The sequence below is a fragment of the Nicotiana tomentosiformis genome, chromosome 1 (genome assembly GCF_000390325.3).
Source record: "Nicotiana tomentosiformis chromosome 1, ASM39032v3, whole genome shotgun sequence".
Classification (NCBI taxonomy): domain Eukaryota; kingdom Viridiplantae; phylum Streptophyta; class Magnoliopsida; order Solanales; family Solanaceae; genus Nicotiana; species Nicotiana tomentosiformis.
Window position 1 is genome coordinate 75,357,263 of NC_090812.1, and position 15,306 is coordinate 75,372,568.

Genomic DNA, 15,306 nt, shown 5'->3' on the forward strand with positions numbered 1-15,306 from the left:
AGGGAATCTCCAGGGATACCGTCCCGTAGTTCCAAATGAATATGCAGTACAGGGGGATCTCCCGAAATACGTCCGTAGTCCCAAAGTAAATATGCAGTGCTGGGGGATCTTCCGGAATGCGTCCTTAGTCCCAAAGTAAATATGCAGTACTGGGGGATCTCCCGAAATACGTCCGTAGTTCCAAAGTAAATATGCAGTACAGGGGGATCTCCCGGAATACGTCCGTAGTCCCAAAGTAAATATGCAGTACATGGAGATCTCCTAGAATACGTCCGTGGTCCCAATTTAAATATGCAACGCAAGATAAAATGGCAGGGATGGCATCGAGTTATACAGTTTATACTGAACACATATAAGGAAAGTAGGGACTTAACTAAGCATGGCACACAGAATGTCAAATAGGCAATTAAAACACGTAAGCATGCTTCTCTAGCCTAAGTTTAACAATTAAACGTATTAGTGCAATTTAATAAGGAAAAACAGTTTACGATTTAGAAGGTAAAAATAAGATTTTTGCAATAATAGCCCATGTATGTACTCGTCACCTCACGTACACGGCACCCACACATCAATTAATATCAAACATCTTCAAGGAAAGTCCCTAACACAAGGTTAGGCAAGCCATTATCTCGAACCGCTTAAATCACCTTGATAACACATTCTTGCCGCGAGTATCCGACTCCAAATGGCCCGAATCTATTCAAATAAATTGCATAATGTAAATATAACTACATGTAACTAATTTAGTTAATTAATTCGAAGCTAAAGCGTGAAATTAGGAAAAACACCCAAAAGGTCTCCCCGGGCCCACGTCTCGGAACCGGGTAAAAATTACAAATTTTGCACACCCATTCACTCACGAGTCTAACCATATCAAATTTACTAAAATCCGACACCAAACGGTCCTGCAAATCCACAAATCAAACTTCCAAATCCCTAGCCTCCAACTTCCACCTTAAATACACACTAACTAGGTGGAAAAATACATGGCAAGGCAAGATTATTGATCAAAAATAAGCACAAGGGACTTACCTTAAGAAATGCCTCGAAAATGCTCTCAAAACTCTCCCTAAACCGAGTTTGCAAAGTCAAAAATTACAAAAATCGCGAAGCCCTTCGGTTTTAACCACTGCCCAGGTATTTCCGCACCTGTGAAACCTGGGCTTGCACCTGCGGGTGCACTTGTGTGGAAAAAGTGCGCATCTGCGCAATTCACTTGCCCCCCTCTGCCTTCGCGCCTACGACGAAAGGGCCGCACCTGAGCGTGCGCGCCTGTGGAAATCCCCTTCGCTTCTGCGTAACTTGCGAACAGTCTTACGTATTTGCGAGCATCGCAGATGCGGCCTTTTCCCACGCACCTGCAACCCCTGACCAATCCACCCAACTCTGCTTCTGCGTGGATTTTCTCGCACATGCGGGCAGCCTTACGCAGGTGCGATTACAGTAGAACCACCAAATTTTTCCTAAGTCCAAATTCATTCCGTTAAATATCCGAAATACACCCGAGGCCCCCGGGACCTCAATCAAACATAACAATCAATCCTAAAATATCATACGAACTTAGTCGAGCCTTCAAACCACGTCGAACAGTACCAAAATCATGAATTAAGCACGGATTCAAGCCTAAGAATTTAAATTTTTCTAAATTCTACAAATGACGCTGAACCACATTAAATCTAGTCCGAATGACCTCAAATTTTACAAACAGGTCACAAATGACATTACGAACCTACAGCCACTTTCGGAATTCTATTTCGAGCTCGATATCAAAATTTCCACTATCGGCCGAAATCACCGAAAAACTAACTTTCGCCAATTCAAGCTTAAATATACTACAGACCTCCAAAACACATTCCGGATGCGCTCCTAACACCAAAATTACTCAACGGAGCTAACAGAGTCGACGGATATTCATTCCGGATCGGTGTTCACATAGTGCTGACTACGGTCTAAACTCTAAGGCTTAAACTCACAACTAGGGACTAAGTGTCACAAAACTACCCGAATTTTATAACCAAACACTCCGGCAAATCCCAAAAGCAGAAACAAATATGGGGAAAGCAGATATTAGGGGATCGGGGCTTAAATTCTCAAAACGACCGGCCAGGTCGTTACATCCTCCCCCTCTTAAAACAATTATTTGTCCTCGAATGAGTATAAAGACATACCTGAAACTATGAAAAGATGAGGGTACTAGTTGCGTATATCCTGCTCGGTCTCCCAAGTCGCTTCCTCGACCGGCTGACCCCTCCACTGGACCTTTACTGAAGCAATATTCTTTGACCTGAGCTTTCTGACCTGCCTGTCCAAAATGGCTATTGGCTCCTCGACATAAGATAGATCTTTGTCCAACAGCACTGAGCTGAAATCCAATACATGAGTCGGATCACTGTGATACTTTTGAAGCATAGATACGTGGAAACTCCTGCTAGGCTGGGAGGCAAGGCAAGCTAATAAGCAGCCTCTCCAACTCGCCGCAATATCTCAAAAGGACCAATAAACCTCGGGCTCAGCTTGCCCTTCTTCTCGAACCTCATGACACCCTTCATACGCGATACCCGAAGCAAAACCCGCTCACCAACCCTAAATGCCAAGTCACGAACCTTCCGGTCCGCATAACTCTTCTGCCTGGACTGGGTTGTGCGAAGTCTCTCCTGAATCACCTTCACCTTATCCAGGGCATCCTGGACCAAATTTGTACCCAACAATCGGGCCTCGCCCGGCTCAAACCATCCCACAGGGGACCGTCACCGCCTACCATACAAAGCCTCATACGATGCCATATGAATGTCGGACTGGTAACTGTTGTTGTAAGCGAACTCTACAAGTGGCAAGTATTGGTCCCATGACTCTCTGAACTCCATCACACAGGCACGAAGCATATCCTCAAGAATCTGAATCGTGCGCTCGGACTGCCCGTCAGTCTGAGGGTAAAAGGTTGTGCTCAACTCCACCCTAGTACCCAACTCCTGTTGTACGGCTCTCCAAAACCGTGATGTGAACTGTGTAACTCCGTCTGAAATGATGGATACTGGAATACCAAAAAGGCGAACAATCTCTCTGATATAAATCTCAGCCAACCTCTCAGAAGAATAAGTGGTCAACACTGGAATAAAATGAGCTGACTTGGTCAGCCGATCCACGATCCCCCAAATAGCATCAAACCTTCTCAAAGTCCGTGGAAGTCCAACTACAAAGTCCATGGTGATCCACTCCCACTTCCACTCTGGGATCTCTAACCTCTGAAGTAATCCACCCGGCCTCTGGTGCTCATATTTGACATGCTGACAGTTGAGACACTTGGCCACAAACCCAACTATATCCTTCTTCATCCTCCTCCACCAGTAATACTGCCTTAAATCCTGATACATCTTCGCGGCACAATGAATAGAGTACCGCGAGCTGTGGGCCTCCTCGAGAATCAACTCCCGAAGCCCATCTACATTAGGCACACAGATCCGGTCCCACATCCTCATCACACTGTCATCACCAATAGTCACATCTCTGGCATCACCTCGCCGAACCCTGTCCTGAAGAACTAGAAGATGAGGATCATCATACTGGCGCTCCCTGATACGGTCATAAAGAGAAGACCGAGCAACCACACAACCTAATACTCGGCTAGGCTCTGAAATATCCATTCTCACAAACTGGTTGGCTAAGGCCTAAACATCCAAGGCTAAGGGCCTCTCAGCTGCCGGAAGATATGCCAAACTCCCCAAACTCTCTGTCCGGCGACTCAAGGCATCGGCCACTACATTGGCCTTCCCTGGGTGGTATAATATAGTGATATCATAGTCTTTAAGTAGCTCCAACCACCTCCACTGACGCAAATTAGGGTCCTTCTGCCTGGATAAGTACTGCAAACTCCGGTGGTCAGTGTAAATCTCACAGGGAACACCAGATCTTCAGGGCGTAAACAATAGCTGCTAACTCGAGATCATGAACCAGATAATTCTTCTCATGCACCTTCAACTGTCTAGATGCATAGGCAATCACCCTACCTTCCTATATCAATACCACTCCAAGTCCGATCCTCGAGGCATCACAATAGATAGTGTAGGACCCCGAACCTGTAGGCAATACTAATACTTGAGTCATAGTCAAAGCTGTCTTAAACTTCTAAAAGCTCTCCTCACACTCCTCGGTCCACCTGAACGGAGCACCCTTCTAGGTCAGCCTGGTCATAGGTACTGCAATGGATGAAAATCTCCCCACAAAGCGACGGTATTACCTCGCCAAACCAAGAAAACTGCAGATCTCTGTAGCTGATGATGGTCTGGCTAACTCTACACTGCCTCCACCTTCTTCGGATCTACCTTGATCCCATCACAAGACACTATGTGGCCTAAGAATGTCACTGAATCAAGCCAGAATTCACACTTAGAAAATTTTGCATACAATTTCTTCTCCCTCAAAGTCTAAAGCACAGTCCCCAGGTGCTGCTCATGATTTTCCCGAGACCGGGAATATACCAGGATGTCGTCAATAAACACAATGATGAAGGAATCAAGATAAGGCCGGAACACACTGTGCATCAAATGCATAAAGGTTGTTGGGGCATTGGTCAGCCCAAATGACATGACAAGAAACTCATAGTGACCATATCTAGTCCTGAAAGCAGTCTTCGGGATGTCCGGCTCCCGAATCTTCAGTTGATGATAGCCAGAACGCAAGTAAATCTTGGAAAACACCCTGGCACCCTGTAACTGATCAAATAAATCATCAATGCGAGGCAAAGGATACTTGTTCTTCACTGTAACCTTTTTCAACTGCCGATAATCCATATACATATGCATAGAACCATCCTTCTTCTTCACAAATAAGACCGGAGCACCCCAAGGTGATACACTGGGCCTGATGAAACCTTTATCAAGCAACTCCTGTAAGTGCTCCTTCAACTCCTTCAACTCAGGAGGAGCCATACGGTAAGGAGGAATAGATATGGGCTGAGTGCCCGGCAACAAATCAATGCCGAAATCAATGTCTGTCGGGCGGCATGCCTGGAAGATCAGCTGAAAACACATCTGGAAAGTCCCTCACTACTGGAACTAACTCAACTGTAGGGGTATCAATACTGACATCTCTCACATAGTCCAAATACGCATCACACCCCTTCTCAACTATTTGTTGAGCCTTAAGAAATGAAATGACCCTGCGGGGAGTATACTCTAAGGTACCTCTCCACTCTAATATCGGCAAGCCTGGCATAGCCAGCGTTACGGTTTTAGCAGGACAATCAAGAATAGCATAATGAGGCGACAATCAGTCCATGCCCAAGATAACATCAAAATCTAACATACTGAGTAATAACAAATTGGCTGTGGTCTCAAAACCACTAAGAGCAATCAAACACGACCGATATACGCGGTCCACAATGAGAGAATCTCCCACATGAGTAGATACATAAATAGGTGAACTCAAAGAATCCCGAGATATCCCCAAATGCGGAGCAAAATAAGAATACACATATGAATACGTAGAGCCTGGGTCAAATAATACTGATGCATCCCTATGACAAACAGGGATAATACCTGTGATGACTTAATCTGAAGCAACGACCTCTGAACGGGCTGGAAGGGCATAGTACCTGACCTGGCCTCCCCCTCTAGGGTGACCTCAACCTCACCGACCTTCACCTCGAGCTGGCTAAGGAGGTGGGGTGGCAGCTGGTGCTGGAAGAATGGCCGAAGGACCTGGTGGAGCACATGAAAACTGATAAGTCTGTGGAGGTGCACCCCTCCTGGATCTAGGTCAATATCTAACCAAGTGACGAGTGTCACCATACTCAAAACAACCTCGTGGAGGACGCGGTGGCTGAGACTGACTCGGACCTGGCCTGCTGGACTGGCCGGTAATAGCACCTCGAGTAGGAGGCATACTGGATACTGGCGGTGCATAATAGGGCTCCTGAGGTCTAGGAGGAGTTGGAACACCGCTGGCTACTGGAAGAGCTGAATGAACAGGGCGACTCACAAAACCCATACCACAACGTGTTGTTGGTGCACGAGCTCCTGAATAATGACCAGTCTCTCGAGACCTCTTGGCCTCTCTATCCTCTCTGTCCCGGGCAAACATGCCCTCCACTCTCCTAGCAATGCTCACTGCCTTCTGATAAGTGATGTCCATCTCCAACTCCCTGGCCATACTGGTCTGAATACTGGGGTGGAGTCCCTCAATGAAGCGACGAACCCTCTCTCTGAATGTAGCAACTAGAGCCGCGCATGGCGAGCTAAATCACTAAAACGGACTGCATACTCTGACACAGTCATAGCACCCTGACGTAACTGCTCAAACTCTGCACGCCAATCATTCCTGAGGCTCTGAGGAACATACTCACGCAAGAACATCTCTGAAAACTGAGTCCAAGTGAGTGAGGCTGCCTCGTCCGGACTACACAGCTCATAGGCACGCAACCACTGATATGCCGCTCCCCTTAGCTGGAAAGCGGTGAAAGAAACCCCACTCGTCTTCACAATGCCCATAGTGCGGAGAATACGATAACACTCCTCAAGAAAACCCAGAGCATCATCTGAAGCTAGTCCGCTAAAAGTAGGTGGGTGGTACTTCTTGTACCTCTCAAGTCTGAGCTGCTCTGCCTCAGAAACAGCTACCCTGATCTCATGCTGAACCGGAGCCACTGGGGCATAGGAATATACTCTGGGGCCTGATCAACCTGGACCCTCTGCTCAAGAGTGCGGGTTGCGGGAGTCTGTGCCCCTCCCCCGGCCTGAGATGTAACGGGAGCTATCGAAAATAGTCCAGCCTAAGCCAGAGTGCTGAACACACTCAAGAACTGAGCTAAAGTCTCCCGGAGGGCTAGAGTAGCAATAGGGATCTTCGGTGCTGGCCCTCCAGCTGGAGCTGCTGGGGGCTTCTCTGACGCAGCTCTCGCAGGTGCTCGGGCTGCACCGCGTGGTCGCCCTCTACCCCGACCCCGGACTCTAGCGGCTCTGACAGGGGGCTTGGGTGCTTAATCGTCGGTCCTCCTAGTACGGGTCCTTACCATCTGTAAGAAAGAATAAAATAGAATCTTAGAATTATGGGTGTCAATAACTCGCACGACAAGGAAATCAAAGAAATATGATTGCTCTTAATAGTTACATAGCCTCCCGAAGATAAGTACGGTCGTCTCCAAACCGATCCGTGAAACTCTAAAATCGGCTTGTGACTCGCGACTCCTATGAACCTAGTGCTCTGATACCAACTTGTCACAACCCAAACTAGCCCTCCGTAAGTTGTCGTGATGGCACCTAGTCTTTACGACTACGTAAGCCTAATATTACGAAAAATATAAATAAAACACAACATTTTAAAGATAACCAGCATATTGTGAATAGCCAAGAGTAGTACCACTCGACATATACAAAATAATTTTCCAAGACCCGAAATATCACTAAGCCACAAGCTGCTATAATCTATGTAGCTCTATACAAAAGTCTGAAGATAATAAAGAAAGTCTCTAGGCGAGGGAGTAGAAGGGGACTCCGAAGATCTCCGGACGCAAGCAGAAGTACCTTGAAGTCTCCTAGAATCAGCAGCACGCACTAACACAAAGGCTGATAACTCGTACCTGGATCTGCACACGAAAACATGTGCAGGAAAGGGCTTGAGTACACCACAATGGTACCCAGTAAGTGCCAAGTCTAACCTCGATCGAGTAGTGACGAGGTCAGGTCAAGGCCCTACCGGAGTAAATATAATAAATTAAACAGTAAAAAGGTATAAGTAAAATTTACGGTAACACAATTAAATAAGCTCTCAAAAATTTAACAATTAAGGGAGTCCTCGACTCATAACAAGGTAACACAGTGGGGAATCTCCCGGGATACCGTCCTATAGTTCCAAATAAATATGCAGTACAGGGGGATCTCCCAGAATACGTCTGTAGTCCCAAAGTAAATATGCAGTGCTGGGGGATCTCCCGGAATACGTTCGTAGTCCCAAAGTAAATATGCAGTATTGGGGGATCTCCCAGAATACGTCCGTAGTTCCAAAGTAAATATGCAGTACAAGGGAATCTCCCGGAACACGTCCGTAGTCCCAAAGTAAATATGCAGTACAAGGGGATCTCCCGGAATACGTCCGTAGTCCCAATTTAAATATGCTACGCAAGATAAAATGGAAGGTATGACATCGAGTTATACAGCTTATACTGAACACATATAAGGAAAGTAGGGACTTAACTAAGCATGGCACACAGAATGTCAAATAGGCAGTTAAAACACGTAAGCATGCTTCTCTAACCTAAGTTTAACAATTAAACGTATTAGTGCAATTTAATTAGGAAAAATAGTTTATGATTTAGAAGGGGGAAATGGAATTTTTGCAATAATAGCCCGTGTACATACTCGTCACCTCACGTATACGGCGCCCACACATCAATTAATATCAAACATATTAAAGGAAAGTCCCCAACACAAGGTTAGGTAAGCCACTTACCTCGAACCGCTCAAATCACATTGATAACACGTTCTTGCCACGAGTATCCGACTCCAAATGGCCCGAATCTATTCAAATAAATTGCATAATGTAAATATAACTACAGGTAACTAACTTAGTTAATTAATTCGAAGCTAAAGCGTGAAATTAGGAAAAATGCCCAAAAAGTCTCTCCGGGCCCACGTCTCGGAACCGGGTAAAAATTATAAATTTTGAACACCCATTCACTCACGAGTCTAACCATATCAAATTTACTAAAATCCGACATCAAATGGTCCTCCAAATCCACAAATCAAACTTTCAAATCCCTAGTCTCCAACTTTCACCTTAAATATACACTAACTAGGTGGAAAAATATATGGCAAGGCAAGATTATTAATCAAAAATAAGCACAAGGGACTTACCTCAATAAATGCCTCGAAAATTCTCTCAACAATCGCCCTAAACCGAGTTTGCAAAGTCAAAAATGACAAAAATCGCGAAGCCCTTCGGTTTTAACCACTGCCCAGGTATTTCCGCACCTGCAGAACCTGGGCTCGCACCTGCGGGTGCGCTTGTGCGGAAAAAGTGTGCATCTGTGCAATTCACTTGCCACCCTCTACCTTCACACCTGCGACGAAAGGGCTGCACCTGTGCGTGCGCGCCTGCGAAAATCCCCTCCGCTTCAGCATAACTTGCACACTTGCGAACAGTCTTGCGCATTTGCGGGCATCGCAGATGCGCACTTTTCCCACGCACCTGCGACCCTTGACCAATCCACCCAACTCCTCTTCTGCGCGGATTTTCTCGCACATGCGGGCAGCCTTGCGCAGGTGCGATTACAACAGAACCACCAAATTTTTCCTAAGTCCAAATTCATTCTGTTAAGCATCCGAAACACACCCGAGGCCCCCCGGGACCTCAACCAAATATATCAACCAATCCTAAAATACCATACGAACTTAGTCGAGCCTTTAAACCACGTCGAACAACACCAAAATCATGAATTAAGCACGGATTCAAGCATAAGAATTTAAAATTTTTCAAATTCTACAAACGACACCGAACCACATCAAATCTAGTCCGAATGAACTCAAATTTTACACACAGGTCACAAATGACATTACGAACCTACAGCCACTTTCGTAATTCCATTCCGAGCTCGATATCAAAATTTTCACTATCGGCCAAAATCGCCGAAAAACTAACTTTCGCCAATTCAAGCTTAAATCTACTACAGACCTCCAAAACACATTTCGGACGCGATCTTAACTCCAAAATCACTTAACAGAGCTAACGAAGTCGACGGAATTTCATTCCGGATCCGTCTTCATATAGTTTCGACTACGATCCAAACTCTAAGGCTTAAACTCATAATTAGGGACTAAGTGTCCCAAAACTACCCGAATTCTATAACCAAACACTCCGGCAAATCCCAAAAGCAGAAACAAATATGGGAAAAGCAGATATTAGGGGATCGGGACTCAAATTCTCAAAATGACCGGCCGAGTCGTTACAGCAGCCCAGGATTGGTTCAACCATAACCCGTTCCAGAAAGAGGGTGGCAAGACATCAACATGGACTTTATTGAAGGCCCCAGCTAACAATAAACTACAACACCAGATCTCTAGCGGATAATACCCTAAAAGAAAGACTGGTCTCTGAAGTTTTCTACTAGGTAGAGTATTTCAAAAAAATAAGCTAGAATAGAGGGCGTGATAGTCCAATTCTACATAGTTCTGTGATCCGCCGAACGAAGTGGTTCCAACGAACCTGCGCCCAAAGCGATGATTCACTTGTCCCTTTGTCTATAGGGACCTCGTGGCTTGTTGCATATGCATAGGAAACCACCCCATGCGGTGTGAGAAAAGCCCACTTGACTTCGGAATGCCAACTACCTAAGTCCTTTACTAAATCAGTAATCTTAGTGGTGGTGGACAGACTAAGTAAATATGCTCACTTCATCAGCTTGAAGCATCCTTACACAACAGCTTCAGTGGCTCAAGCCTACATGGAAAATGTCTACAAATTACATGGCCTACCCCAGACTATTGTTAGTGACAGAGATGTGGTGTTCTTAAGAAAGTTCTGGCAGACTCTCTTTGAGGTACAATGGGTTTAGTTCATCATTCAACAGCTTACCATCATCAGTCAGATGGGCAGACTGAAGTAGTGAACAAATGTGTAGAAAGGTACCACAGGTGCATGTGTAATGACAGACCCCCGAATTGGACACGCTGGCTATTCCTACCAGAATGGTGGTATAATACAACATACCTCTCTGCCACTAAGCTCACTCAACTTGAAGTTCTTTATGGACAGAAACCACTCGCTCATATGCCTTATGTCACTTACAGCTCATTGGTGGAGGAAGTTTATAGAAGTTTGCAGCAAGAGAAAGTACCATCAGGCTTTTGAAGCACCATTTACAACTAGCACAATCAAGGATGAAGTCACAGACAGACAAAGGGAGGTCCTTTAGAGAATTTGCAATGGGGGATATGGTATTTGTAAGGTTCCAACCTTACAGACAAATGTCCTTAAAAGGTCACTCCTATCACAAGCTGAGTCCCAAGTACTTTCTGTCATTTCAGGTGATGAAACAAATTGGTTATGTGGCCTACCAATTGGATTTACCTGCTAATGCTAAGATCCACTCCACCTTCCATGTATCATAACTCAAGAAACATATTGGAGTTGGTCCTGTGGTTATTGAACTGCCAGTTGCTCTATTACCTCATGGGTATATTACCTTGGAGCCTGAATCAATTTGAAGTCCAGAGTTGTGCCTAAAGGAAGCAGAACTGTGACACAATTCATAGTAAAGTGGTTCAATTGCCCGGCAGAAGATAGCACTTGGATGGATGCTCATAACTTTAAACAACAATTTCCTACCTTTGTCCTTGAGGACAAGGACTTTGGGGGGGGGGGGGGGGGATTTGTTACATACCAAAGTAGTTAAGGGCAATAGGAGTCATTGTAAGTAGTTAGTGAGTGCCATAACAGTCTTTGTACTCAGAAAGTTAGTTGTAGTCAGTTGGGCTGCTGAAAGTAGTTAGGAGGTGGTTGGGAGCTGTTAGAGGGATCTTAATAAAAGGGAAGCACCAGCTAAATTGTACAGATATTCTGAATAATAAACAATTACTCTTCTTCTCTAAACTCCTAAATTCTAGAACATTCTCCTGTGAAGATTGTCCAGAAGCCATTCTTACTCTTGGTTTCTTAGATCTCTGCAGAATTGTGTTTAATCTCGATTAAGCACATAACACACTCACAAAAATTTAATTTGTTATGTGAGAATACTCTTGACTTCAACTTGAACTTAAGTACTCTTTCTTTTTCAAACTTCAACAAAAAAAAAAATTAAATAAATGACATTGTATAGCCGCTCTTAAAATAATAGCCGAAAAATATAATTTTTATATATGTATATATATATTATGTATGTTATATACAAAAATTATATAAATTTATACACTTTTCAGCTATCGAATATAAATAATTTCTGATGCGGGCTAAAATTGAAAAAAGCCCAAAAGAATTTCCAAAAGCCTTAGGGTCGGAAGGGCAAGGCCCAACTAGAAATATCAGAATCACTGATCCATAGAACAGATGCAACAATTTAAAAGTGGTATTATCAGAAGATGGGCCCCGGCCACGTCAGATCATCAACTCGATTTTATCCACTTGTCTCACCATAAACCAAATCTGGCCATCCCAAACTAAAAAAAAAATGAGGAGATTCTTTTGCCAAATGTAAGAATTTAAATTTAAAATCTACACAACACAACACACTGTTCTAAACAATATCCTATTCGTCCTTATCTGAAACTTCGTCTTCATCAGAATTCAGAGGAACCTCTAGCAGAATGACGGTAGGCGGTGGTGGTAGTGCCGGCGGAGTCACCTCCGGCAAAAAACGACAACGTGTAGGTAGCAATAGCCGACTTTCCTCAACTATTGGAATCATCGACTCTTCACGTCCGGATAATACCCTAACAGAACGCTCTCAGAAGCCGCCAGGTATTCGCCGGACATCTTCTCACACCGTTATTCCATCGTCTTCGACCGCCGCCGCTGCTGCAGCTGCTGCTAGCGGCGGATTCAACGACTCATCTTCGGCTGACGTCGTGCTTCGCCTCTTCGTCGATCAATTGCCGCTGTTCGATACCGACGACTCCGAATCAATATCAGCCGTTGATTCTGATCAATCCGATGTCCAGATCTATCTCCACTCCGATATTCTCCGGCGCTGTAAGTACTTCGCTGCTCTTTTATCTGATCGCTGGCAAAAGGAATCAAACGACGTCGTTGATTCAGGAAACTCTTCTAGAACCTTCCGGCTTAATCTCGGCGTTCCGTCTACTCCTGGATCAATCGATCATCATTTAACTGTTCTGCAGCTCCTATACACCAATGACTTCTCCACAACTATCAATACTGTTTCAATAGCTTTGTGTTTACTTCCGGTGGCTTTGGAACTAATATTCGAGGATTGCATCAAGGCTTGTGTCAGGTTCCTTGAAGCCGTACCATGGACCGAAGATGAAGAAAGGAAAATACTCAATTTTGCTCCGTTTTTAGGCAAGGAGGAATCTCAAGAGCTTCTCGCTAGGGTTTCAACTGATAAGAACAATTCGTCTGAAGAAATGCTTCATGGATTAATATTATCGGCACTTCATAACCATCCAAACATGGCATTTGCTAAGGCATTCGTAGCTAAACTTTTGAGGGATTTTTCATCCAAAGAGGCAGCAAAGAGAGTGTTGGACCGTGCCTTTATGAGTAGCTTGAAGATCGTGAAGGAGTCATTGGAGGATTATTCGAGTCCTGATTTTAGAGGTGATCATAATGAGACTGAGGCAATTCAGAGGTTGAATTTGCATACTGCGATGACGAATGGGAGGCATTTGCTGTGGTTGCTGGAGAGGATGATTGAACTGAGAGTGGCTGATGCAGCTGTACAAGAGTGGAGCAATCAGGCCTCGTTTACTGCTGATTTGCTGAGGGCTCTCCGTGATGATGCATGGAGGAATATCGTACCTGGGCTCCCTGCAGTTGTGCTTCGATGCACTTGCAAGCTTGCTAATGCAGTCGCCACAGGAACTATCTTGGCTACTAGACAGGTCCATTTTTATTTCCATAGTTTTATAAATGATTCTTTCTATTATGTGTAATTGCAAAGCATAGAGTCTAGGAAATACACCTGTTAATTGTGTGGGCTGTGAGGGCTTTAGGAATTATGTTTTTTTGATATGTTCTTGTTTACTAATTGCAAAATTAGGGAGTATTAACACGCATAGACACCTTTAAGACTTAGGAGCATCTTACACTTGAACATATTCCTGAATTAGCATAGGATACTTGTGGGAGCGATAGCACTGAGATTTTGTCTTACTGTTTACTAGCGCTTTCTCCTGCTTTCTGCTATTTTGACTTACATAATTTATAAAAGCAAATAACAGTGGGACTTCAATTATAACCTTTCCCATCCATTTGCAATATCTAACTTCATCTCATGGGTCTTTTTCCAAATGGTGATTGACTGTTAGATGTTCTGACATGTCTGCTGTGTTTGTTAGACTTTTGGATGTTTCAAAGAAATGGTTTTGAGTATGGACATGATTTGCTCCTTCTATGTCCTTGTTTTGATTGACTGTTAAAATGATTGATCTGTCTTAAAGATGTACTGATTCATAACCAGAACATGGGCATTCTACAATAACAGCAGCAGCTTGATTTTTTGCTGCTGTGTCTGTTCTGGTGTTCATCACTTGGTCAAGTGAATGTTGTTCTTCACTGATAAACAGCGACTCTTTCCACGATGGCTTCTGTTTTACTTCATTTCTCTAATGCACTTAAGTCTAACAGGTGAGAATGAAGCTTGTGAAAGATTGGCTTCCAGTGTTGATTTTGTGCAAAGACAATGTAACACCTATGATGCCAAGTCACAAAACAGTATATGTGGAGCTGGAAGATACGTTTTTGAGGATTATATCCACACTTACCTTGCCTGATGCCCAGGAGTTATTGCAGCAGTGTCTCAGCTTTTCAACTAGGAATGTTGATGACTGTCCCCACTTGGTCGGTGCATTTACTACCTGGTTCCGACGAGCAAATAGATCCCCCCATGTAGACAATCTTGATATGTGATGGTCTACCAAGTGTTGATGATTGGATGGATAAACATGGTCTTTTCGGTGACTAATGTTTGCATACTAGAGTCTCCATTCCAAAAGACACTGCTATGTGTAGATAAAACGTATTCCCTCGCCTTTGTACCAGAAGTAATCTAGATTGCATGACTCATGGGTTGGTTACTTGGTGCTGCGCAGTATCCTTGACTGTAAGAACCAGTTTTAAAGAGAATGACCAGCTTGTATATAGATTCTGTGCCGTATGAAATCTGCCCTTTCTATCTTTTAATATCCAGATTCTTTCTCATTTTTAACTCAGATAGGTAAAATTGATCCTCTTGAGCCAATCCAGTTGGCGAAGCCAGGATGATATTCTATGACTTGTTACATTATCAAGGTTCAAGGGTGAACGTCTTTTCAAAACTATTCATGGGTTCTTGTTGTTGATGGCTCAAGGTTTTCTTGGTTGGGTCATGAAAATCGTCCAAGGAACATGGATCATAATTTAACTTCCACGGAAAAAACCGGGTCATTTACTTGATAGTTTAAACTTCAAGCGCGAACAGTTATCTAACACACTTAGCTCAAGTGGAAAAGTAGATGACCAGATAAAATTCAATACAGAGTTTCAGAATCTATAAGCTTAAGTAGCTGCTAAGACACGAGGCACATTATTCAGTTTTGGCACGCATCGTTTCAAATACAATTGGAGCTTAAATAGGTTCAATGTAACGACATACGGCATGCA

At 44.1% G+C, this 15,306-nt stretch overlaps 1 protein-coding gene across 1 annotated transcript; it reads left to right on the forward strand.

Annotated features, from left to right (window-relative positions):
* The first annotated feature begins 12,136 nt into the window (after positions 1–12,136).
* LOC104100442 (BTB/POZ domain-containing protein At3g05675-like) lies at positions 12,137–14,847 on the forward strand. The gene is made up of 2 exons (XM_009607668.4): positions 12,137–13,547; positions 14,293–14,847. The coding sequence occupies exons 1-2, from the start codon at positions 12,291–12,293 to the stop codon at positions 14,572–14,574; spliced, it is 1,539 nt and encodes a 512-aa protein (XP_009605963.1). The 5' UTR covers positions 12,137–12,290; the 3' UTR covers positions 14,575–14,847.
* Positions 14,848–15,306: the final 459 nt, after the last annotated feature.